This window comes from Physeter macrocephalus, chromosome 16 (assembly GCF_002837175.3).
Source record: "Physeter macrocephalus isolate SW-GA chromosome 16, ASM283717v5, whole genome shotgun sequence".
In the NCBI taxonomy this organism is placed as follows: domain Eukaryota; kingdom Metazoa; phylum Chordata; class Mammalia; order Artiodactyla; family Physeteridae; genus Physeter; species Physeter macrocephalus.
Window position 1 is genome coordinate 100,401,088 of NC_041229.1, and position 26,055 is coordinate 100,427,142.

At 49.1% G+C, this 26,055-nt stretch overlaps 3 protein-coding genes across 11 annotated transcripts in view; 2 read left to right on the forward strand and 1 right to left on the reverse strand.

Moving 5' to 3' along the window:
* LOC114487952 (triokinase/FMN cyclase-like) overlaps positions 1-1,430 on the forward strand; it is a 2,813-nt gene extending 1,383 nt beyond the window's left edge. The window contains exons 2-5 of the mRNA XM_028500923.1: positions 84-187; positions 300-333; positions 437-523; positions 887-1,430. Coding sequence (XP_028356724.1) covers positions 84-187; positions 300-333; positions 437-523; positions 887-1,048 — 387 coding nt within the window. The 3' untranslated portion in view covers positions 1,049-1,430. The remainder of the gene's footprint in view (positions 1-83; positions 188-299; positions 334-436; positions 524-886) is intronic.
* Positions 1,431-2,725: 1,295 nt separating this feature from the next.
* CYB561A3 (cytochrome b561 family member A3) lies at positions 2,726-13,902 on the reverse strand. 4 transcript variants are annotated; one of them, XM_007106212.4, is made up of 7 exons: positions 13,767-13,902; positions 10,917-11,025; positions 9,687-9,885; positions 6,475-6,683; positions 5,665-5,819; positions 4,775-4,931; positions 2,726-4,115 (listed from the first exon to the last, which is right to left on the reverse strand). In XM_007106212.4, exons 2-7 carry the CDS (start codon positions 11,001-11,003, stop codon positions 4,092-4,094), a joined length of 831 nt encoding a protein of 276 aa, XP_007106274.1. In that variant the 5' UTR covers positions 11,004-11,025; positions 13,767-13,902; the 3' UTR covers positions 2,726-4,091. The 4 variants fall into 4 exon arrangements, with proteins under 4 accessions (XP_007106274.1, XP_023988971.1, XP_023988972.1 ...); XM_024133203.2 differs by lacking the exon at positions 2,726-4,115 and having other exon boundaries at positions 4,673-4,931; XM_024133204.2 differs by lacking the exons at positions 2,726-4,115; positions 13,767-13,902 and adding an exon at positions 13,563-13,760 and having other exon boundaries at positions 4,673-4,931.
* A 78-nt stretch (positions 13,903-13,980) lies between these two features.
* Positions 13,981-20,366, forward strand: TMEM138 (transmembrane protein 138). Of its 6 annotated transcripts, none has more exons than XM_028501207.2 (6): positions 13,981-14,034; positions 16,056-16,320; positions 17,531-17,702; positions 18,689-18,741; positions 19,024-19,099; positions 19,372-19,383. In XM_028501207.2, the coding sequence occupies exons 1-5, from the start codon at positions 13,998-14,000 to the stop codon at positions 19,097-19,099; spliced, it is 603 nt and encodes a 200-aa protein (XP_028357008.1). In that variant the 5' UTR covers positions 13,981-13,997; the 3' UTR covers positions 19,372-19,383. The 6 variants fall into 6 exon arrangements, with proteins under 6 accessions (XP_028357008.1, XP_028357006.1, XP_054947551.1 ...); XM_028501205.1 differs by lacking the exon at positions 18,689-18,741 and adding an exon at positions 19,967-20,366 and having other exon boundaries at positions 13,993-14,034; positions 19,372-19,480; XM_028501208.2 differs by lacking the exons at positions 13,981-14,034; positions 18,689-18,741 and adding exons at positions 14,521-14,691; positions 14,982-15,073 and having other exon boundaries at positions 19,372-20,366.
* The last annotated feature ends 5,689 nt before the right edge of the window (positions 20,367-26,055 follow it).

Here is a 26,055-nt window from a genome sequence, read left to right on the forward strand (position 1 = left end):
GGGCAGAGGGCTGCCATGCACGGGTCCTGGGTCGGCGGAGGCCTGGGCCAGCCCCGTGTGCTCAGCATCCTGGCCCTCCCCAGCTCTATGGCCTTTTCCTGACTGCAGCGGCCCAGCCGCTCAAGGCCAAGACTGACCTTCCAGCCTGGTCTGCTGCCATGGATGCCGGCCTGGAGGCCATGCAGAAGTGAGCCAGGGACCTGGGCCTTGGCCGGGGGTGGGCTGGGGGAGGCGGTTGATGCCCCCCACCCCCGAAGCGATTCCCTGCGAGGAGCCTCATATGTTCTCTTCCCTGCCAGGTACGGAAAGGCTGCCCCGGGGGATAGGACTATGGTATGTATCTGGCCCAGCCCTTCCCCCTTTTGAGCATAGAAGCCCTGAAGGCCACCCTCGGTGGCAGGGCCTGTCCTCAGCCCCCCTCCTTCACCTTGTTCAGCTGGATTCTCTGTGGGCAGCAGGACAGGAGCTCCAAGCCTGGAAGAGCCCAGGGGCTAATCTGCAAATCCTGATCAAGGCAGTCGAGGTGAGTGAGGCTGGGCCCAGCCACCCAGGGAGACAGACTCAGAACCACCAGGCTCCCGTCTCCATGCGACCTTGAACACGTTAACATCCTTTCTGTACCCCAGTTTTCTTTCTTCTTTACAAATGGAGGAGAGCACCTGCCTCAGAGGATTGCTGTGGGACTGGAAAGACATGTAGGGCGCCCGCACAGGGTCTGGGACACAGCAGGCCCTTGGTGAATGGTGGCCCCTTGCCTTGCTAGCAGCGTGTGGGATGTGACCTCTCCACCCTGGTGACAGTGCTGGGACAGAAGGGTCCGGGGTCCATGGCAGGAAGGAAGCCTGGTAGCTGCTTCTTGAACCTGCTCCACACCCCCACCCCTCAGAGTGCAGAAGCCGCAGCCGAGGCCACCAGGAACATGGAAGCTGGAGCTGGACGAGCCAGTTACATCAGCTCTGCGCGCCTGGATCAGCCAGACCCCGGGGCGGTGGCGGCCGCGGCCATTCTCCGTGCCATCCTGGAGGTCTTGCAGAGCCAGGATGCGTGAATGCCTCGCTGGGCCTCAGGGCCTCACTCGCCGCTGTGCCCAGCGGCCGCAGTCACTTATTTCTGCCTTAGAACTGTCACCCTCCCCACGCCTCTCCCCCTCGGGGCCTGTCTTCTGAGTTCAGCAGGTCCTCAACCAGCCTGCAGGATTCCTCCACTGTAGAAACTGCAGGCCCAGAGTGGGTCACTGACCTTTCCCTCTTCAGGGAAGGGGGAGTCCTAGGGTCACCCGGCTCTGCCCCCAGCCAATCCTGAGCTTCGATGATAAGGCTTTTCCCTAGGTGGCAGCACAGTCTTTAACTGGCAACGCCAATTTGGTTTTAAGACTCCCTGTGAAACGTCTTCTGCACCTGAACTGTGTGTAAAAGCAAGCCAATAAACCACGCTGAAGCAAAAGAGCTGCTGCTTCCTCTAAGGGACCTTTATCCGAGCGTGTGAACAAGTGGGCCCACTAACGCCCCCGACTAAGACCTCACCCCACCACTGAAATGCTCATCTCCCATCTCCTGCCACCTGAGACCCAAAGGCAGGGTCTGTGCAGCTGGGCCAACTCCACTGAGACCCCCGTTCCTGTGCTTCCAGTGCACACACCACACCTGATGGGTGTGCTTTTCTCAGCGCTAGACTTAACAGAATTCACTGATTCTTCAGGAATCAAATGGGCAAGTGGGTCTCCAAAAGGAAAAGAAATCACCATATTCTAAGGCTCAGCGGTAGAACAGAAACTGTGCCCAGGCCAGCCCATGGGTCTCTCTAGAGCCATCACTGATGGCCCCTGGGAGAGCAGGAGGGGCTGCTGAGTCTACGCGGGGTGTGGTGGAGACCGCACGGCGCACGCCTGGCCCATACTTGGCGCAGGGGGGCAGTTAAAGGCACTGGCATGGATTCACTTTAGACGTAGATATGACTTTGAATCCTGGTTCTGCTTCGGACTAGCTACATAAACTCAGGCCTATTACTTAGCCTCTTAGAATCTGTAAAATCCAACTGGTGCCCACCTCATGGGCACGTGGAAAGGATTCAAATGAACTGGTGAAGATAAAGGCCTCAGCAGTCCAGGTGCTTACTCACTGGGAGTTACCAGTATCACCGATACGTGCATCCAACTCCTTGAGTCGTCTGCTCCACCACCAGGTGGCCTCAGCTCATCACACTTGGAAGCGGGCCACGACTTAACTTTGCCCAAGCTTGGCTGCAGGCTTCCTCAACCCCTCGGCTTCCCTTTTTCTGCCCAGGGTCCCCTGTCCATCGGCCACACACACCACAGGTCCCTGACCACAAGGCACAGTTATCCGTGTGCAACAGATGCACACACCCAGCAGCTGGGAAGGAAACTGGCATCAGACACCTGGACTGTGGGTCCCAACTCTGCCATTTCCTGGCTGGGTGACCTTGGGCAAGTCACTTACCCTTTTTGAGTGTCGTGTTTCAGATTATGAAATAGGAAACATCTCCTTCCTTGTCAGATAATCAAGTGCTCAAGGGCCATTCACTATTAAAGACATGCACACGACCCAAGAGTCACATGCGATTCTAAGACGACAGTCATGCGGTTCCTTGGTGTCTTCAGGTCTGCCCATTTCCCGGTCTGAGGATCAGAACTAGCCCGAGGCTTTTGCAAGTTGCCCAGAGCTCACTTAACCACAGTGTCATTTCAGCAGAGAAGGCTTTGACTCTTAAAAACACATTTAATGAAAATCAAGCTTCGTAAGTGAAATGCCTACCCGTGTGGAAGGAGGGGGAGCTGGTCCTATGACCAAGGTGCCTGGCAGCCATCCCAGTGGCTTTTGAGGGCTTCAGCCACTTGAGAAGTTCTGTCCTAGTCCTCCTGCCAGCATCTAGCCATGTGGGGTGGGGTGGACAGTCAGCCTCATGGCCCCTGCCAGGGAGTAAGGCCCACTCGGGACCCCAGGTGTCACGCTGCTTGTCACCTAAGCACAGCAGTGTGGAGCCTGGGACCTGGCAGGGCTTGTTTGGAGAGGGCAGTGCCAACACTTAGGAGAGGAGCAAGACGCCACCACAGTCTCGTCGGAAGAACAGCGGCACGCTCTGGCGTCACACCCGAGACTGGGTGTGCCAGGCACGTAGCCATCGTGGGGGCAGGTGAGGCACTGGACGCTCAGTGCGGAACACCTCTGGAGGTGGCCTAGCTCCCAGGTCTCTGCTGGGTACAATGCACCACGACTTCGGCACGTTTCATGGCAAGCTGGAGAGTGAAAATAGCTGAGCGAGTGCCCTGCCGAGAGAGCAAGGTTGAACCTGCCCGGGGACAGGCAGGCAAGCCTGGACCCGATGAGGGAAAGGAAAGGAGGCTTGAGGCACCCCTGCTACTCCTCCGTGGGACAGGCTGTTCTTGGGAGAGCAGGTTACCAGGGCTCATGAGGCTGTCTGACAGCACGTCAGTCATAGGGAAGGGCCGGGATCCAGGCCCCAGTTGTAGCAGCAGCTAGAAGGGCACGTACAACGCACGCAGACACAATGCGGCGACGGGAAACAACAGCAACGAGCAGCCAGCTCCTCAGCTTCTCCTCTGCAGAAGCAGCTCTGCCATTCTCCTCTGTCCTTCCATCGCCTCACCGTGTTGCCACCCAGCCTCGTGTCCAGATGGGCTCGATGGAGGTAACAGAGCAGATGAAGCCTGGCCCGGGGCAGCGGCCTAAACTTCAAGGGAAAGCTGAGGAAGCATCGGCTCCCTCACTTTTCACGGTATGGATTGCACTTGATTCCCAGGTCATCTGAGCTCTCGGGATTCTCTACCACATCCCTAGGGGTGTGGGGGGAAATGAGCCTGACTTCATACAAGCAGGAGCGGCGTGAGCAGCCAGGGCAAGGAGGGCCTGGGGTAAACGAACGGCCTGAGAAGTCAATGCCAAGAAGAGGTGGAGAAGCCAAAGCCACCAAGGAAAGCATGTGGGCAGCAAGCTGTGGAGAGAGCAGGTCCACCACAGAGACGAGGGGAGACTGGACGAGAGCCCCAGGGAGAGCAGAGCTTCTGAAGGAGTCCAGACCGCACCAGCAACTGCTCCTGGCAGCCCCTTCCTGCTTCACTCCCCGCCGTGCAACAGGGCCTGGAAAGACAGGCAGATAGATGCACGCAGGTTAATGGCATAACGTCAAAATGGCCCCTGACCTGCAGGACTCACGCCAGGCCTGAGATGCTCAGACCCCAACCTGCAGGGCGAGTCCCAGCCCATGCCACCACGCCTCTCAGAGACGCTTCAAAGTCCCTCAGCCGATACACACCCCATCTCACCATGTCCCTCAGGTGCCTGCGTGGCCAAGAACAGGCAGAACGTGCTCCAAGCACTCAAACTGTCACCAAGCACCCACTAGACAAGCTCCCATCCCGCTAGATGAGCCCTAAAGCTGAAGAAGTAGAAATTACCATACACCCCTCATCATGCTCAAGCCCGTCCTTGGAGAAGATAAGGCTACACTTCCCCTCGTGAAACCACAACAATTTGGGGAGGGGAGTAACCCCCATCCTCTCCCAATGGACGGGCTCCCAGGAGCCTGAGCCTAAGCAGCTGCACTTGCTGCCATGGCCAGGAGGTGCCGGGTTGATACTGGTGCTCCCGATCAGCCAGCCTAACCCCACCTTCAAGCAACTTGGTTTCCCACCACGTTACTGGGTTGGTCTTCCTGGCAAAGCCCAAGTCTTTACTGGGTGACTCTTCCCTAGACCCGGCCCTACCCCAACCTGGAACGGGAGACCAAAACCCCATACCTGTCTTTCGGCCTGCATCCCCGGCTCTGGGCGTTTCCAAGACGAAGCCAGTAGGATATAGAGCACCAGCAGCCCGAAGACCACCACCAGCATCCCAGAGCAGTTGGCAAAGACAGCCTCACTGGGCAGGCTGGGGTAGGAGTTGGTGCCATTTTTCCTGAGGATGACAAAACAATGTGGGCGCTCAAGAAACTTTTCTACCTGTTTTTGCCCAATGCGAGACTCAATGCCACTAACAGAGGATGAGAAAAGCTTCCCAGGGCCTGCTGTGACCTGGAATATTAACATACTTTCCAAGTCTCTGCCATGACAAGTGTCTGCAGAATGCTTTTTCCTGTAAAGAAGCTAAAGCTCCCAGACATGAAATGAACTTGTCCAGCGTTACATAACTAGGAAATGGCACAGCCAAGATCTATACCCAGGTCTGACCTCAAATCTTGTTTGCTTTTCACTGCACCCCCACTACTTCAAAGAACGGAGAATGGTAGTGGTTAGGCACGCAGCCTCTAGTCCTAACACAAAACTCTGCCACTTGCTGGCTGTGTGCCCTTAGGTGCATTACTAAACCTCTCTGTGCTTCTGTTCCCTAATGTATAAGTGGCCATGACAACAAATGTTGTAGGGCAGTTAGAGGATTAAGTTTAAGATGTTTAGAATAGTTTCTGCCACAGAGTAGGTTCTAAATCACTTTGATGCTGGGTAAGTATTTGCTGACCAGTTTACCAATCTCAGCCTAAAGAAAGACCGATTCCATTAACCTTCCAGATCAGGAACGAGCCCCATCCCAAAAGCTTCCCTCCCTTGGATGGGTCCTATGATCATTGAGTGCATCTTCTGAAGACCCTATTCCTTCCCCTCCACCTTAGAGTTGGGGGCCCCGTCCCACTCACAGACTGAAGAAAAGCTTCTCATTAATGCCGGAAATGACAGATGCAATGGCCAGAGAGAGAATGGCGGCTCCAAAGAAGACATGGATGGGTTTAAGGAGGCTGCGCAGCCGCACGGACGCCCAGGGCAGCAGGAAGACCGCAAAGCCCAAGAACCACTGTGGACACAGGAAGTACCTGATTGTACTGTGTGTGACCAAAGGCACGCCAGGTCACCCCACCCACCAGTGCCTCCTACCCATCAGTGAACCTTTGCCCTTCTCTCCCAGCTCAAACCTCCCACCGGGCATTGCCCCAGCACCACACCTAGCCTCCTCACTGGGGTCTGTTTGTCTTACACAAAGGAATGTAGGAATGTTACCTACATGAAATGCTTAGCTATCCCCAGTCTCCCGAAAACCCAGCCATCCTTGTTTGTCTCTGCTTCCTTCCTGTCCTGGCTCACAAAACTCATTTGTAAAGGGCTGACATCAGAATACGGATACTACTTCTAGAATTGCTTCTGGTTCACAGAAAGGGGGGAGAGAAGAGGGCAGAAAAGATGATTTAGAGTCAGTGTGGTGCGTGCTGTGACGCAGTTAGCTTAGAGCGCTCCAGCACCACCGGTGGGCCGTGTGAGGGGTAAGAGCAGGAACAGGGTGAATTCGGGAACCACCAGTCTCCCACGGCCCTTCAAACTGCCGATTCTACAGGATGTGCCCTGCAAGACCGTCTCCAGGCAGTTAGCAGAGGGGATATTTGGTGCTGACGCAAGTGAAGCCCCAACCAGAGCTGGCAGCTGTGGGAATCCAAAGGAGAACAGAGAGTACCCACCTGACAGGCGAAGAGGAAGACGGTGGTGATGCCCAGCCAGCTGTGCAGGGAGTAGAGATTGGGGATCTTTCTATGGTTGTGAAAGTCAAAGACGGCATGCAGCCCCAGGACAGTCAGGATGAAGGCCAGCAGGTGCATGGCTGCGTGGCCGAATTTCCAGGGCAGCTTGGGCCCTACCCATGACTGGGGCAGGCGGTAGACCAGTGATGCTGTAGGAGAGAGAGCAGTCCCAGGGCTCGGCCTCTTCCCCTGTGCTCACCCGTGCATTAGGGGAATTACCCTGACGTGATCCCAGACAGCCTCCCAACAAGAGAAGGAAATGCTAGGACATCAGTATCAACTCCTCAGCATCTTCCATCCTTGCATCATTTCTGGTATAGCCATCAGCCATGAAGTGGGGAGAGAAGGGACCATGATCAAGGGGAGGAGCAGGAGGAGGGACAAACTGGGAGTCTGGGATTAGCAGATACAAACTATATATAAAATAAACAGTAAGGTCCCTACTGTATAGAACAGGGAACTATATTCAACATCATGTAATAAGCTATAATGGAAAAAAATCTGAAAATATATACATATATATGTGTATATACATACACACACACACACACACACACACACACACACACACACACACACACACACACACACACACACACATATATATCTGAATCACTTTGCTGTATACCAGAAAACACAACACTGTAAATCAACTATACTTCAATTTAAGAAAGGGGGGCGGGTAGAACAGGTTTCATGGACTTGCCATTCTGTCATAACAATAATAAATGCCACTTGTATGCAGTTTTACAGGTTGAAAAGCAATGTCACATTCATTATTTCATCTAACTGAATGAATTCTCACAACTGAAGTGAGCTGTCAAGGACACGGGCTTTAAGGTTAGATAACCGAGGTCCAAATCCAGGGTCTTCCTCTCAGCTATTTGGCATCTTTCTAAATCTCAGTTTCCTCATCTGTAAAATGGAGGCAACAATAGAGCCTGCCTCACAAGCTTCCTGTAAGAACAAAAATGGGAGGATGTATCCAAAGTGCACGGGGTAAGCTGCTATCATCAATGTCATCATTATTCCCATTTTACAAGTGGAGAAAATGAGACTCACCTGGGCCCCAAGGCCTGCCTCTGAATGCATGGGGCAAGGATGGGTCTGGCAGGAGTAAGAAGATCCCTCAGGTAAGAACCTGACTGTGCCACGAGAGGCTTCAGCCTCCTGCTCCCTAGAGCAAGGGCTGGCAGACTGCCGCTCACAGGCCAGGTCCAGCCCGCTGCCGATTTTTGTGAATAAAGTGTTTTTACTCCATATGACTAAACATCATTTATTGAAAAGAACGTCTTGTCCCACAGCTCTGCAGAGCCACCTTTCCTCACTTGTCTATTCACTTATCACTACCACACTTTTTTTTAAATTGGAATACAGCTGATTTACAATGTTGTATTAGTTCCAGGTGTACAGCAAAGTGAGTCAGTTATACATTTATATATATCCACTCTTTTTTAGATTCTTTTCCCATATAGGCCATTACAGAGTATTGAGCAGAGTTCCCTGTGCTATACAGTAGGTCCCACGCTGTCTTAGTTACAGTAGCTTTATAATAAACCTGAATAGATGGGAGAGTAAGCCCTCCAACTTTACTCTTTTTCAAAACCACCTTGACTAATCTTGGCCCTTTGCATTTCAAGATAATTCAGTCTGATAGTCAATTTTCACAAAAATAAGCACTGAGACCTTGGGGTTGAAATTAACCTACAAAACGATTTCAGGGGCTTCCCTGGTGGCGCAGTGGTTGAGAGTCCGCCTGCCGATGCAGGGGATACGGGTTCGTGCCCCGGTCCGGGAAGATCCCATATGCCGTGGAGCGGCTGGGCCCGTGAGCCATGGCCGCTGAGCCTGCGCGTCCGGAGCCTGTGCTCCGCAACGGGAGAGGCCACAGCAGTGAGAGGCCCGCGTACCGCAAAAAAAAAAAAAAAAATTTACATCTTTACGATGTTTAGTCTTCCAATCCACTTACACAGTAGTATATCCCTCCATTTATTTAGGGCTTCTTTAATTTCAATACAGTTTTATATTTTTCCTCTGTAGAAACCTTATATGGCTTTTGTTAGATTTATGCCTAGGTAATTAATGCTTATGGATGCGATTATCAAATTATATTTGATATTAAATCATACTTTAAATAACATTAATTTTTAAAATTTTACTTATTTTTTCCCAGTTTTATTGAGATATAACTGACATACAGCACTGCATAAGTTTGTGTAGAGCATAATGGTCTGCCTTACATACATCATGGAGTGATTACCACTAAGTTTAGCGAACATCCATCTTCTTATATAGATACAAAATTTAAAAAATAGAAAAAAACTTTTTTCTGTGATGACAACTCTTTGGATTTACTCTCTTAACAGCTTTCATATATAACATACAGCAGGGTTAATTATATTTATCATGTTGTGCATTACATCCCTAGTACTTATTTATCTTAAAACTGGAGGTTTGTGCCTTTTGACTGCCTTCATCCAATTCCCCCTTCCCCCACCCCTGGTAACCATAAATCTGATGTCTTTTACTATGAGTTTCTTTGTGTTTGAAGTATAATTGACCTACAGCACTATGTTACTTCCTGTTACATAACATAGTCATTGAATATTTCTGTACATTTCAAAATGATCACCACGATAGGTCTAGTTATGATCATCACCAAAGATATTACATAATTATTGGCCACATTCCCTACACTGTACCTGTGCCTCATTTGTTTTGCAACTGGAAGTCTGTACCTCTTGCTCTCCCTCACCTATTTCTCTCCTCCCCCCACCACTATAAATAATGTTTTATCAGAACACAGCTACACGTTTCCGTGTTGTCTCTGGCTGCTCTCACAACACAGTAGCAGAGCTGAGTAGCTGCAACACAGATCATAGGGCTTGCAAAGCCTAAAATATTTACTGTCTGGCCTTTAACAGAAACAGTTCGCCAACCCCCGTCCAAGAGTATCCACGCAGCTACCCTTCTCAGATGCTCCCGTTCGCACGACTTCTTCCTCCAAATGACACCTGGGCCCCAAAACAGCCCACCCCACCCCACCCCCATAGCCCTGAACCCGACAGTAACAAAGGCCAGGATGGAGAGGGACAGCGCTGCCCTGTACGAGTCCGGGCCACACCATGTCTCCTCTGCTGAGCCGTACTCACCAGCACTGTAGAACACCACCATGCCTGTAACCATGAGCACCGGGTGCCAGTTGAACATGAGCAAGGTGCCATCCCAGGCAAAGCCACCTTGCCAGTAGCGCATCCAATAGATGGTGGAGAGAATGCACATCGAGCCCAGGGAGCACAGCGCCATGACAGACAGATAAAACCATCCCACAGCCATTCTGATCAAGCACTCCTAGAGGAAGTGGAAATCACACGTCCCTGTTGGTTCAGGTGCACCCCACACGCAGGCTAAAGGAGGTAACATTGACCTTGCTCTTGGCCGGAAGGGTGGTTCCCCTGCCATCAGCCTGGGCACTGTCCCACGAAGCCTTGATGGCTGGGTGAACCCAATCTCTGGTTATGAACAGTGAGTGAGGCCCCGCCCCAGCACCTGGCAGCATACCGTGCAGCCAGCTTGGGCCTAGGGCTGGCCCTGGAGAGAGGCCTCCCCTGCTGTGGCTGGATGCCAAGGCTCTAGATCCAGAGCCCTAGGATGCGTCTCCCCTCACAGGACCAGAAGGTAAAGAATTATAACCCCACTCCCCATGAAAAGAAAGGACAGAAATCAAAATCCAGGCTAGATCACACAAATACCCAGGCCTTCAGTTCTAACGTAAGGAGGCAAAAATCACAATCTTCACACTACTCTTAGGCCACTTGGGAGAAAGTGCTATAGGATCCCACTTCTGCTGCAAAGTTCTTCCCCCGACTGTGACCTCTATGGGCTAATCCTCCCATTGGGAGGTAAGGTGGGGTCTTGAGAGGCCCCATTCGCCACACCTTTAATTGAGCAAAAACCCCCAGCTGTCTCCAGACATGAAACTTCTGCTTTCTCTTCTCTGGGGAAAGTCCAGAGGAGAAAAGAGGAAGCAAGAACTCATGATCTAGAAAGCAAGAGTTTATCTTGAGGTTTCCACGTGTACCTGATAAACTCAGAAACCAACCCTGGTTTCAGGCATGGTGAATGCCTAGCCCCCTAAGCAGCTGCTCTTAAAAGCCAGGCAAGTGGGCGTGAGTTGGCAGGCAGTCTGCAAAGCCACAGGACGCCCCTGCTTTCAGCATGGGCACAGCTCTCAAGGCAGGCACACTGCCCCGTGGACTCAGGCCAAGAAGCTGACACAGTGGCTTCCTGCAGTTGAGGTCCCTCAATCTGAACCAGCTAACAGAGAAGAGGCCCCTAAAATCACCAAGAACTCCCAAAGAGATAAAACACTTGACCCTCACCTTTATACCTAGTGGCAGGCTGACAGAGTGGTGGCCTGGACTCCAATTCTTAATGCTCTGAGGCTCCTTAAGCAAATCACTTAACATTTGTAGGACTCAGTCTTCTCATCTGAAAGAAAGCCATGGCAATAGGATATAACTTACTGAAAGGCAGCTATGAGCAGACACCACACCAGAACCTTACACACATGATCCCATCTACTCATCTTGACGAGCCCGTGTGGAGTTATCCCCATTTTATAGATGAGGAAACTAAGGTTCAGACAGACTAAATAGGACCCAGTAAGTGGGCAGGGAGTTTCAAACCCTTGTCTATTCGGTTTCAAAGCCCATGTTTTTATTTATTTTTTTATTTTTATTTTTTTTGCAGTACGTGAGCCTCTCACTGTTGTGACCTCTCCCGTTGCGGAGCACAGGCTCCGGATGCACAGGCTCAGCGGCCATGGCTCACGGGCCCAGCCGCTCCGCGGCATGTGGGATCTTCCCGGACCGGGGCACGAACCCGTGTCCCCTGCATCGGCAGGCGGACTCTCAACCACTGTGCCACCAGGGAAGCCCAAAGCCCATGTTTTTAATTTGACCACAGGTTGTCAGAGGGTCGAGAAAATGTATGTAAGGACATTGTGAGAGTAAGTATTATAATTTTCTTAGTATCATTACAGCATTTCATCCTAACGACTAACAAAAACCTCAAGCTCATGGACCCCATGGCTGCCCAGGCCTCTCAGTGGCCCCAATTCCATGTCGTGCCAGCTCTCTCCATGCCAGGTGTCCACCTAACCACAAACAGATGCTAACATCTCACAAAGAGATCCAAGGTGGCAGTAATCTCTGAGAAAGCAAGATCTGAGGTCTGGGGGAAAAAATAAGCTTCCAGGAGGTTGGAGGGAGAAAACCATGCCACCTGATTTCGGAAGCTTTCTGCCTTAGCTACTGAGCTCAGAGATTTGCTACCCAGCCTCAAGAGTTATCCCCTTAGTTCCTGTAAGGGCAGTGGAAGTTTCAGGTCACCAGAGGTTCAATCATCCCCCCAGTGAAGTGTCAGCACAAAGGAGCTCTCGGTCAGTAGGCTCCATCCACTGAATAATATCTACTTTTTTTTTTTCCCCTTTGTAAGAGGAAAAAAGAAAATATAACCCCAAAGGGACCACATCTACCCCCCTAGAAGAGGTCCTGGATTACTGCTCTGGGACAGACTTGGAAAAGACAATGGGGACACTTCCCTGACAGATGGCTGGAATGTTTTACCAACAGTACACAGCCGAGCGAGCCCTCCCTCTGCTCGAAACAGAGAGCAAAAGGAGAGAAAAAGGAAGAATGCAATGACAACTGCAATCCAAATGCTAAGAATATCCTCTCATTTATTCCAAGACAACAGATGTGCTAAGATTTCAGGATGTGCCCACCAGTCCTATTCTGCCCTCACTCGTAGAGACGCATTCGAAGACAAAAGTTGGCAAACTCCTGTAAAGGGCCAGAATGGTAAATATTTTAGACTTTGCAGGCCATACGGTTTGTCACAACTATGTCATCAACTCTGCTGATGTATTGCAAGAGCAATCATAAATAATACCTTCACAAACGAACATGAGCTATGTTCACAAACACTTTATTTATGGACAATGAAATTTCAGTTTTTATATCATTTCCACACGTCACAAAATATCATTTTCCTTTTTTTTTTTTTTTTTTTCAATCATTGAAAAATGTAAAAACCATTTAGGCCGGGCTTCCCTGGTGGCGCAGTGGTTGACAGTCCGCCTGCCGATGCAGGGGATACGGGTTCGTGCCCCCCTCTGGGAAGATCCCACGTGCCGCGGAGCGGCTGGGCCCGTGAGCCATGGTCGCTGAGCCTGTGCGTCCGGAGCCTGTGCTCTGCAGCGGGAGAGGCCACAGCGGTGAGAGGCCCGCGTAACACACACACAAAAAACAAACAAACACAAACATTTAGGCCAGCCAGATGTGGCCTGTGGGTCATGTCTGTTGACCCTGGTCTAAGGAGTCTACTCTCCAACCTAATACACTTCTCAATCCCTGAGCAAAAAGGATTCTCCCAGGTTGCATTAAAACAGATCAGGCCATGGGGTAGGAAATGGGTATATCCTACTTGGCCCTAGCCTTAGGAACAGGCTCTATTCCAAACCCTTTCACAATTAGTTAGAAGTGCAAATAGATGAAGGAACAGGAAGCCTGTTTGTTGCTCCCACTTCTCAGATGAATGGTGCGGGCTTTAGGAATCCTGAGAACCAGATTTAGGGCTCAAGTCCTGAACTCTTATCTTACGGATCAAAAATATTCGGGCCAAAAGAAGGAAAGTGACTGGGCCACGGTGAGTGGACGAGCTGGTACAAGGCTCCAGGTTCACTCCCCCTGTGCTCCAAGGACTCCTCACTTCCAAACGTAGCTTCCGTAAGGTCAGAGTCTCAGGAGTGAGGGGCCCTAAATTCCACTCAGGAGGTAGATAAGCAAGGCCCTCCTTAGCACCAGAGTGATTACAGCCCCGCCCTTCGTACTGCGCTCTGGTCGGCCTCAGGTGTCCAGAGAAGGGTTCCAGGAACCCGGGGACCGATCCCTGACTCCTCCGCCGGGACCAAGAACCCTTGGTCCCAGCTAACCTTGGGTGCAAATTAAGGCGAGGGGCTCCACCTGCTGGACTGAGACTTCCGAAGAGCTTCTGTGCTTTCCAAAGAGCTTCCTTCGTGGTGGAAGGAAGGGCACAGAGAACGATGTCCATTTCCTAAAAGAGAAAACTGAGGCCGAGCGAGCGGTCGCGAGAGCGCGAAGCGAGGCAGTAGCAGAGCCAGCACTCGAACCCAGGTCCCTGAACTCCCAGCCCGGGCTCTTTCTCACCCCCGAACCACAGTGGAACGCAGGGGTACTGGGGTCTCCGAGACCCGCCTCTTGCCACCCGGCTCCGGACCCGCCGCTCCCGAGGCTCCTGGGAGATGGAGTGAGAGACTCTCAAACGCCAGCTATCACCAGTCACAGCCGCTCTACAGCCAACTGGCGAGGCCGCTCCGTCACCTAATAGGCTTGTAGCACTTCCGGTCGCGCGCGCTTCCGCGCGCGGCCGCCTGGGAAATGAAGTCCAGAGCCGCGGGGGTCGCCGGCAGACAAGGTATTGACACTAACTCCAGTTCCTCCGCGGGCGTTTCTTCCCCAAGCCCGGGCTTCCAGGGACCAGGAACGCCGTCACGGATCGGTCTTGTCCCTCACCCCCACCCCCTCGATTCCGTGGAAGCGGAAATGTTCGGGCCGACGCGAAGCCTCGGGCCAGAGGCTGGCCCTCGGCAAGGCTGCACGCGGGGTGGGCGGGAGGCCTTGGCCCGCAGCTGGGAGCCCTGGAATAGGGCGCAGCGACGCTGAGAGAGGGGCGGGCCCAGGAATGCGGGGGCCCAAACATGGCGACGGGGCGGGCCATAGAGCGGGGAGAAAAAGCCGAAGACAAGCGGGTAGCACGGCGCAGACGGAGCCCGCGTCGGCCATCTACTTCCGGAATTTAAAACCGGTTTCCGGAAGCCAGGACGGTGTCCCCGTGACAACCGACGGTGGGCCTTCTAGGTGAGAGCGCTGAGGAGGAGTGGGTAAAGTGGCCAGAAGTCGGAATTTTGTTAATTGCTTTGGTTTTGGTTTTTTTGCTAAGGCAGCCCTATTTTAAAGTGGATTAGGAAGGGTGAGGAAAATTACTCTGGGGACAGAGAACGCGGCAGATAGCGGTGGACAAACTGCGAAGACCGCTTCCTTACCTTGGGACTCACCGCTGCCCTAGCCCGAGGTGATGGTCATCCTCCCTGTAGAGATGGCGGTGGGCGGCTCTATATAACGGATCCTCACAGCAGCCTTCTGTGGTGGCCTGTGAAGTAGTAGTTAAGAGCACGGGCTTTGTTTTCACACCTAGTCGTGAATCCTGGCTCTGCCCACCTGCAACATGGAGGAACGACTTGAACTCTGACCCTGTGTCCTTGCCTGTAGAATGAGGATAATTCTTGCCCACCTTGCAGAGTAGTTGTGAGGATTAAAGGAAATGGTCTTGGTTGACAAATTTATCATGGTTCCGGTATGTAGGTGGTAGCTATCGATATTATTTGATGAATAAGGAGACTCGGTTCAGAGAAAAGCACCTTCGTACATCCACTAAAGTGGGACTTCTCCATCAGGTGAGGTGGACGAGGTTCCGCAGCTTCTCAGAGCCTCTGTGTAAAGTGGGGTAATAAGCGTAAGAACTGCTACTTCTCAAGATGGGTGTAGGATTAAATAAGGAAATGAATATGAAGAGTTTGTAAACTAACATTTTACCGATGTTAACTTAATCATTCTGTAACACTTGGAAGCATTTTGAAATTTGTTTATAGATTTGATCCAGCTGGAGGGGGTCACAGGACACCCCCAAAGCAGCTTCTGGGTCTTGGAATAAATGAAAATAAAAGCCCAGCTCCCCTTACCTGGTGCCACTGTGTTGCTACCATAATCGTAAACGTTAGGAGAGCGCTATTTCCTCTCAGCTTTTTCTGCCTACACCACTTCCCACTTCTATGCCAGCGTTTGTTTTTCCCACCTAGTTACATATAAACCTGTCAGTTACGTAAGAGGCAGCTTTGTGCAGTAGTTAAGAGCACAGACTCTGGACCAAGAGTGCCTAGATGTGAATGCTAGCTCTGCCACTTATTAGCAATGTGAACTTGGACAAATTATTTTACCTCCCTGGGCCTCAGTTGTCCCCTCTGTAAAATGGGGAGAGTAATAGTGTGTCTTCTACCTCAAGGGTTATTGAGAGATTTAAGTAATGTTAGTGCTTAGAATCGTAAGCAATATTGTAAGTGACATCCAAAGGTTTTGCTGCTGCAGTTAGTAATAGAATTAGTATTGTTACATGACCAGACAGTCACTGTGTGTAGTATCCCTAGATTCCTTTGGACTCAAAAGTGTTTAGAAAGAGCTCTACATTTAGAGGGTTCCAGTCATGGAAAAAGGTTTGAGGGTGAGGGTCCCTGGAAGGAGTGACTAGTTGGGGTTTTTTGTTGTTGTTGGCTTTGTTCATTGATGTATCCCAAGCACCTAGAATGGTGCCTGGCACATAATAAGTCCTCGGTAAATATGTATTAATGAATTTCTAACCTCCTTTTTTTTTTGCATCAACAGGCCCTTGTCTGAGAGCAAGGGAAACAGCTCTGATTCTGAGGAACTATAGCTTCTCCGTCAGTGCCTGGGAGAGTACTAGGACTGCTTTCTGGGAACTGTGGAATGTGCCCTTGGGGGCCCAAGATAGCAGAAGGAAGATGCTCCAGACCAGTAACTATAGCCTGGTGCTCTCCCTGCAGTTCCTGCTGCTGTCCTATGACCTCTTTGTCAATTCCTTCTCAGAGCTACTCCGAATGGCTCCTGTCATACAGCTGGTGCTCTTCATGTAAGTTCACTGGGTGGGACAGCTCAACCCAAGCAGTCTGAAGTTCCCGACAATCATAATTTAGCATTTTAAAGTTATTAATAGAGAAATATCAGGGAGACTAAAATTGCACTTTGTCCTGGGTACTCCATGGTCCATAGACATGTCGTGGTCCATAGACATGGGCCCGTTTTGATATACTTCTAACAAGGGTTTGGGACACAGGGAGCAGCGCACATTGAAAATGAGGGCCAGATTGCTGACACTGTCATTTTCTCCATCTTCGAGTAGAAATATTGTCTTACAGTGCCATGAAAGAGGGTTACAAAATGGCAGGTAAATAGGGTAATCAGGGACTTCCCTGGCGGTCCACTGGTTAGGTTAGGACTCGGGGTCTTCACTACTGTCCTCGGCACTTTCACTGCCGTGGCCCCAGGTAAGGATAATCATATTAATAACATACATGCGTCCCATAGGATGGAAGCTATTGGCACTTTCCCTTCACAGTGATTTTTAGTCTCCATGAGGCAAGTTCTAAACAGAAAACCCCAGTCTTAGACACTGCCCTCCTTCACTCAGCAGTATTCATCAGCCTGCCAGTGTTCTAGTTGCAGTGGTGAACCTGCTGAGTTCTTCCTTTGATTGGGTTTCCCTTCTAGTGGAGAGAGACAAGAAGTACATTTTAAAAAGTAAAAAAGATAATTTCAAATAGTAATAAATGTTATACGATGGATATAAAGTACCTGGGGTGGGGAGGGAAAGGCGACTTGAGGTAGTGGGGTGAAAGAAAAGGCTTTCTGAGGAGGGGACATTTGCACTGAGGCATGAATGGCACCAAGGCAGCCCGGCGTGCACAGATGAGGGAAAGTGCGTTGCTGTCTTGCTAGAGGAAAACGTCTGACAGGACCAGGTTATGCGACAGACAGGGCTGGTACTTTCTGGATACAGGGAGGAAACTAGCTGCTTCTCACGGGTGCCTGGGAGCTTTGTTGAGTTGGGAGTGTCAGCAGGAAAGCCTTGTCCGCAGACGGCCACTCAACTGATGGGGCCAGCTGGTAGTTTTAGCGTCGTGTCATTTGGGGTCCAAAACCCCAACTGCCTCTGGGGGGGCTTCAGAGGACTCTATGTAACACGGGAGGACAGACTCCATGGTGTCCCTTGGGACTCAGGGCTGGCTCGTGGGTCCTCCGCAGGCCCCCATGGGCCGTCCTTTTGTTCTCTGCGTCTGCAGCACCCAGGATGTCGCAGTCCTCTTCAACGTCGTCGTCATTTTCCTCACGTGCTTCAACACCTTCGTCTTCCAGGCTGGCCTCGTCAGCCTCCTCTTCCATAAGTGCAAAGGGACCATCATCCTGACAGCTGTGTACTTCGCCCTCAGCATCTCCCTTCATGTCTGGGTCATGGTAAGAGTGAGGCTCTGAATCCTTAAAGGGCTAGGAATGCTTGTCTGTGGGAACCCAGAGTCTCTGGATGTTTATATCTCACAGAGTCCTTGGTAAGAAACAGGTGAAATGAATGCGGTCCAGCCTGAAGCTAGACACATGAGAATTTCATAAGGCACTTTTATCTAACCTTATATGTTGAAGAACAGCTTTATCCCAGAGTTCAGGGACACTTCTGGAACATTCAGTTCACTTTTGCCCCAAAAGTCCTGCCAGGGCTAAAACAGGAAGTTGAATGTGTCTCCTCGTTCGCTGTTTGGGCAGCTGAGTGTTGGTACAGCATATTCTTAGGCTTCAGTGTCCCACGGGAAATAGCCAGGCAGGAGTGCCGCTGGCCCTCTAGTGCGTATGCTCTCTGATGCATCCCCATCTCTTACACTAGGCGAACCGACCCCCAACGTGCCTCCCTTTGGTTCTAACGTAGGCCTCAGAGCACATCCAGTTTTCATGGTTTCGGATTTGGGTTTTGTTGTTGTTGTTGTTGTTGTTGTTGTTGTTTTGGCCACGCAGCATGGCTTGTGGGATCTTAGTTCCCTGACCAGGGATTGAACCCCTGCCCCCTGCAGCGGAAACGCGGAGTCCTAACCACTGGACCGCCAGGGAATTCCCTCAGATTTCTTCTGCTTCACAAATTCTTCCATCCCTTTGGGTATCTCATGTGCTTCTCATGTACTCATTTTATGGAACATATTAAAACCTCAGGGTTCTCTAGTCATTTCTTTACTAAAGGTACCTTCTCAGACCAAACGTCCCGTTAGGTTGCCCTTGTGACTCCACAGAGAGAACTAGAGCTCACGGGGAAGAAGCAGAGCAGTGCCGAAATCTCAAGGTGCTTCCCGGAGAGGATTGTGTCTGCTCTGGTTCCTGGAGCCAAAATAGTCCTGGCTTTGTACTGTGAAGCTGTTAATCTGATTAAACCCTGAGTGCACCAAGCCTTTATCTGACAGGAACTGAGCCTGAGATTTCCAAGGCAAGACAGTGACCATGCTGAACTCCTGAGGTAATGTGTATCATTTCTCCTCGGCAAAGGCTTCGGGATGAAAGGGAATAAATGGCTTAGTTCACACTTCCTCCCTCAGAGTTACAAGAATTTTCCCCCTGTAGCAAAAAAAGGGAACTTGAGGTTTCTTTGAAAAGCACTCCTCGGGCTTGTGGAAAGAAAGAACGGGGGTGAGATTAGCCTGATATTAAACCAGGTGGCATCTCTGCAGCTAACCAAGTTGGAGATGTGAGGGCCTCATCTAGCCATTCACATTTCTCTGTGTACTCATGTCTCCTTCAGAACTTACGCTGGAAAAACTCCAACCGCTTTGTCTGGACAGATGGACTTCAGACGTTATTTGTATTCCAGAGACTAGGTAAGGACCAGGGCATCCTCAGGCCTCACTTTGGTCCCACCTGTGGCTCTGGCAGCCAGGGCCTTGATCCTGGCTTCCCAACCCATCACAACCAGCGTGGGATGAGTGGGACAGCCACACCGAGAACAGGAGAGACCACTGCCCTTTGCCCTTTCTGGGAGTCACTGGGAAATCATGAAGCAGGGCCCCTCAGCCTCGTCCGGTTATGTTCTTACCCTGAAACAAATACTCAAGAGCATCCCTGAGGCTTCTTTCCTGTTTATTATCCACAGCGGCAGTGTTATACTGTTACTTCTACAAACAGACAGCTGTGAGACTGGGTGATCCTCGCTTCTACCAGGACTCCTTATGGCTGCGTAAGGAGTTCATGCAAGTCCGAAGGTGACCACTTCTTGTCACACTGGTGGATGCCTTTCCTTCCTGACAGAAGCCACATCTGGGGCTCTGCAGAGGGGATGGTCAGCCCTGTGCACTAGGAAGCAGCTTGACATTTCTAGGACAGGCCCAGGCCAGTTGTGTTCAGCAGTTGAGAAGGAAGATCCTCCCTCTAGCAAATTAAAGTGTTCCCTGATAGAGACTCCCATACGTCATCCCTTCCGGGCCTCCTGCCGCAGTTCTGCCCCCTTTCCTTTCCTGTTCTCTACCCCTCTCCCTCACAGAGGGCTCTGTGGCTTTATCCCGGGGAAGCTTTCCACTGAGCCCGGTACAGGAGGAACTCCCAGCCCCTGTTCCATTTGCACTACACACTGATGACTGAAGGATGCAAAGAGTGACTTTTCTGGGCTCCTGACGCCTCAGACATTTAGATTTTATACCCAAGGTACTTTTTCTACATTTTATAAATAGGAAGTAAATTCTTTCCCATAGATGATGGAGTCTCTGCCTCGCTAGATCTCTTCGTGGTTAAGAGGCATGCCAAGTCCTAGCCTTAGCAGCTACTCGATCCAGTGGCAGATTGAGCCACAGAGCAAATACGGATATTTACTGAATCCCACTGTGAGTACAAGATGAAATTCAGGATGTACTTTGATGCCCCACCCCCATCCCTGGAGTTCCAGACTTCTGTGTTTTATTCAGTCTCTCCCCCTGTCAGAGCCCCAGATTGCCCTCAGAAGAGTAAAAATGTTCCCTAGACTCTTTTGGCAAAAGAAATTTAAAAGTTTGTGTGCCCATAGTGTCAGTTTTCTACTGCCAGAATAATGTTGTCTAACAGACCCAGCACCAAACTTCAGTGGCATATAACAATAAACAGTTCCATGGCTCTTGAGTCTTGGGGGTTCAGCTGATCTGTCTGGGTTTGGGTAACTTTTGCTGGGTTTGGGTAATTTTTGCTGGGCTTGTGTCTGTGGTCAGCTGTGGGTCAGCCAGGCAGGTTTGATGATCTTGAGATCCTTGATTCTTGGCTAACTTAGGCTGGCCTCAGCTGGAATGACTCTGCTTCACATGACTTATCCTCCAGCAGACTTGCCTGGGTCTGTTTACAGACAGTGGCGGGGGAACAGGAGAACAAGCCCTAGGGTGCAATCCTATTTCAAGCCTCTACTTGTATTGTGTCTCCAGACTCCCATAGGTTAAAGCAAGTCATGTGACTGAGCCCCGTGTCTGGGAAAGTGCTACAAAGTTTCCTGGCAAAAGACATGGATTAAAAAAAAAAAAAAAAAAGGACATGGATACAGAGAGGGCCATTAATTCAGTCAGTCTCCCCCCCCCACTCCCCCACACCCGCCCGCCCGGAAAGTTGCTCTTTGAAACTCATTATTTGGAGATACTCTAGCCCAGGAGTTGGCAAACTTTCTGTAAAAGGCCAAATAGTAAATATTTTAGATTTTGAGGGCTCTGTGGCCTCTGTTGCAATTACTCAACTCCGACATCTTGTAGCATGAAAGCAGCCAGAGATGATAAATGAATGACCTGTGTCACAAAATATTTTTCTTTTGGTTTTTTTTTCAACCATGTGAAAATGTAAATTTAATCTTAACTTGAGGACCGTACAAAACAGGCTAGATTTGCCCCCAGGCCATGGTATGCTGACCCCTGGTTTAGAAGGCTAGAATGAAGTTCTGGGGAAAGAGAGACTAGTTAATCAGCCATGCTGTCCAGAATTATCAGATTTTTTTTTTAAAAGGTGCAGCGGTCAAGGAAAATACCTAAGATCCCATATCCTATAACTGGAAGAAGCGATCTAAAAAGTCCTAACAAAGCTACTGTCTATACTTACTATACCTTCATCTGTACAAAAAAATGACAATAGCCCAATTTTTAAAATATTTTCATAAAAGCTCTTACTAGGAATATCATAATCCCCTTTGTTCATCACAATCCCTGAAAGATAGGCAATTTTCTGTGTCCCAGAAGGAATCGGGGCTAGGCCGTTCTCTGTAGTCTGCAGCTAGTGAGTACAACCAAATGCCTGTTTCCTCACTCACAGTATAAATGGCACTTTGTGGCCCTAGGAGTCTCGGGGCAAGGGTGACGTTCCTTCCTTCCTCCCTCCTCCCTCCCTCCCTCTCTTCCTTTCTTTCTTTTCCTTAATACATTCATGTGATACAAAATTCAAGTTATAAAAAGTTTTATGCAGTTATTCTTCCCACGGCGATATCTCAACCACCGAGTTCCTTCTCCCTCCCCCTCCTTGACAATTTACATTTACTTACATACCTCTTATAGACAGTAGAACACTTCGGAAACATTTTTACAAAAGAAAATAATTGCCATATCCAACCCCAGTTATTTATTTCAAATCTTTGACAGTATGTATTCATATTTTATACACAGTTGTGATTATGGGGAATAAGGCATAACATCGTTTGCTTTTTTTTTTTTCACTTAGCAGTAGGAATATATTTTTAAGTTGTGATATAAATTGACTGCTTGGGGACAGTAAGTTTTCAAAGATCAGAGGAAGAAAATAAACCCTTTGAAAGTGCTCAGAGACCCTTAGGAGCACGGAGTTGCTTCTTGCTGCCCAGTGCTCTGCTCAAGAACTGGAAAAAGCAGATAAAATATTAAAATTGTCTTCATAAAAGGCCTTAGAGAATTGCTAAAGGAAAGAGGGTTAAAGGGCCTAAAATTTCGAAGTAGAGCGAATCAGAGACGTGAGCTGACAGTTTGCAGCACATTTTCCCCCGGGAGCATTTGCTGACTCTGGGTTTGAGCAAGAGGCTGAGAATCCAAGCATTGCCCAGACAAGAGGGTTGCAGCCGGGGACCAGAGAAGCCAGCTGAGCTTAGTGCTCTCATGACGCTGGAGGAACAAAGCTGGGGACTGGATGAGCCTTAAAAACAACACATTTTCTATTCAAGATACTTACCAAATTCTGAAGCTGTATAGGGCCAGAGGCTATGGAAAGCTAAGCCTCAGACCTCTGAAAAGCAGAATCGAATTTTTGGCACACTTATTGTGCTGATGATTAGAATTCAGGACCCACCAGGGGGAGGGGACTGGTGAACACACAGGGCTTTCAGTTACAAGCTCAGGGGGGGCTCCTTACTAGGAACAAGGTGAAACAGGTAGACTGAGGCTTATCAAACTCACAGTGTAGCCGCAGACCATGTAGTCCCTGAGTGGATTAAGGTGATCGGCCCCCATTCTATTGGCGTAGCAGAGGACAGAGTGGAAGAGAACACATCTAGAGATGCTCTAATTTTTTTATACACAATTTCTGGATCTAATAAAAATTACCAGCACGTCAAGAGATATTATTTAGAACCAGAGCAAAAGTAGAAAATGGAAACAGGTGAGCCAAATACTGGAGAAAGTTGACAAGGAGTTTAAACTATGATTGATATGCTCAAGAAATAGAGGGAAATATGGAGGAAATAGATTAAATACTTAAACTACACCTAGGGACTTATAATGGCTAAGATGCTTGGGAATGACCCCTCCACAAAAAACTACTGAAATCTGGACATAGTACGAAAAACAGCTACTTGAAGACACTGGAGAATGAAGGGAAGCAGAAAGTTTGGTGGGGAGTTCACACTCAGAAGAGGATTGTGCAGAGAAAGTTCCCTGTTTTTGCTGCTTGTAACTTAGCAGCTGACAAAGTGGTAGGTACAATACGCTGGTGGAAGATCACAGTACGAGTACTGAGCCAGGGCAACTGAAGCCCCTGGAGGGAAAGATGGGAGTCTCAGAAGGGAAGAGCCAGAGAGAGGGGAATCCCCAAGTTCTGTCTGCCCACATCTCTGCCCAAATCCTGGACCACAGACGTGCCGATCAGACTCAAGGCAGCTCAGCTAAAGACTGAAAATCTAAACTAAGATTGGAGCTGCCACCCCGTAAGTGTGATTTGCACTGTATATCCATCCACCCAAGCTAATTGCCTAATGAAAGAACCATCACTCTTTGGAGACAAATAATAGAAACCAGAGTCTCCACAGTTTAACACTGAAAACTGACACCAACACTGAGGTGATCCAGATACTGGAATTAACATACCAGGATATTAAAGCAGCAATGAAAGTATGTTCTCAGGGAATAAGAAGATAGGCAACCTATCTACCTGAGCATAGAAATAAATGACTTTTGAAAAATAGAAACGCCGGAAATAAAAGTCACAGTAACTGAAAATTTTTAAATTAAATGGATGGATTTAACAGCAAAAGAGGTGATTACAGAATGGGTCAATGAACTAGAAGATAAACTGCGGGAGTCCAGCTCCTGCAGGTCCAGGAATACCCGAGGGATGGACAGCGTCGGCGAGGGGAGGTTAAATAAATCAATAACACTGTGTATGTACAAGCATGATCTCTCTCTCTCTTTATCTTCTCACAGTCAGATTTATACACCCTAAGTGATTACATCATCAGGTGTTTAACTAAAACCTCAGAAGATATTTACAATAGATTGTACCTAATATTTCTAGATGTACTTCTAAAGTAATTCTAAAGGTTCTCAAAACATCATTGTTTTTTCTTAGAGTAGGTTCAATCCGTACTAATAACAAAGCCAAGCTAATAGGTAACAAGCCATTAAAAGAAACTATGAAGGAGGAAGTTTCCTGAACTTTCCTATGTGTCCCAGAGGTCCGCATGGACAAGTCTTAACAATGTACCCCTAAATCATCTACAGTATAGTTCACAATTTAATCTATCACTGTGTTCTTTCTTCTGGGCAAGAAGGTTTGTATGAACGAGTCAACAATTCCAATGTTGGTTGGCAGCTGACTCTGTATGATTAATTTATCCTTATACCAGAACCAACACTACCCATAATCATTTATTACTCCCATGTGGGGCCATTGTTTTTTTGTTATTGGTGTTTTCCATAGAAACAACCCTACATTTCCAGGTTGTTTGTTTTTTCTCCCACCAGCCAGGGGCTGTTGTTAAAAAGTCCCAATTCGCAGGTTTTGGTTTGGGAGGGGGAAGAGGATGTTTTACACGGTTAAGCTTGGGACGGGGGGCAAATCCCCCATGTACTTTTTCAAGGCAGAAGCACAAAATTACAAAACAGATCAGAAGAGATGTAGTCAGCTTCCTGGGCGCAGCACTGCCCTGCAGCGCTGTCTTGGTGTTGTTCCGTGACCCTGTCATGGCACAGAGGCTCCAGGTTGGCTTCCAACAATAAACCAATAGAAATTACCCATGCTGTAGGACAAAGGAAAAAAGGATTTTTAAAAAAGACTCACAGGGGGCTTCCCTGGTGGCGCAGTGGTTGAGAGTCCACCTGCCGATGCAGGGGACGCGGGTTCGTGCCCCGGTCCGGGAAGATCCCACATGCCGCGGAGCGGCTGGGCGCGTGAGCCATGGCCGCTAAGCCTGCGCGTCCGGAGCCTGTGCTCCGCAGCGGGAGAGGTCACAGCAGTGAGAGGCCCGCGTACCGCAAAAAAAAAAAAAAAGACTCACAGTCCAGTTAGATAAGGTCAAACAGTCTGACAGATATGTGATTGGTGTCCTAGGAAGAGAGCAGAAAAAAATATTTAAAAAACAGTCAAAAATTTCCCAAATTTGATGAAAGAAATTTCCAGATTTTAGATACTCCACAAAGCCGCCTTGATTAACACCAAAAGCCCACATCTAGGAACGTGATACTCAAATTACTGAAAGCTAAAGATGAAGAGCAAATCTTGAAAGCAAGAGAAAAACAACACACCACATACAGAGGAACAATTAACAGCTGGCTTCTCACCAGAAATCAGAGGCCAGAGGAGAGTGTAACAACATCTCTAAAATGCTACAAGAAAAAGAAGGTCAACTCAGAAATCTAAATTTACCAAAAATATACTTCAAGAAAGAAGTTGAAATAAAGACGTTTTCAGATAAAACTAAGAGAATTCACTGCCAACAATCCTACGCTGTAAGAAGTGTTAAAGTGGTTACTTGGCTTGAAGGGGAGTGATAGCAGAGGGAAACTCAGATCCTCAGAAGGATGGAGCACATCAGGAATAGGATCTGAGGAAATATAAAGATGATTTTTATATGTTTTTCCTATTAATTTTTTGTATAATACATATGAATATAAGATGCAGATTTTTTTCAAGTACACAGAATATTCGGTATAAGCCGCATGCTGAGCCATAAAACAATTCTCAGTACATTTAAAGGAATAAATTAAAAGGATAAAGAGTATGTTCTTTGACAATAATGGAACTGAGTTAGAAATTAGTAACAATAAGATAGCTTGGTGGTTCAGTCTAAGTCCAATCAGGAGATAGAACCACACAGTAATTTAAACATGGCAGGGTTAATATATAGAGTCATTAACTTATAAGAGGAGAACTATAAAGATGTAAAGAGAACTCTAAAAAGATACCTGAGGGCTGAGGACAAACCACAGGTCCCCCACCCCCAAGTCTGGGGTTCAGACCTCCTGGCAGCCTACTGGGTGGTGGACAGGTTCACTGGTTTGCCCAGGCCAGAGCTGGTTCACAGTTGCCAGGCAAGAAACAACCCTCCAGGACACAGGCAAGCTGAGGCTGATAGGCAGGCGCACAGGGAACGTAGGGACACAAC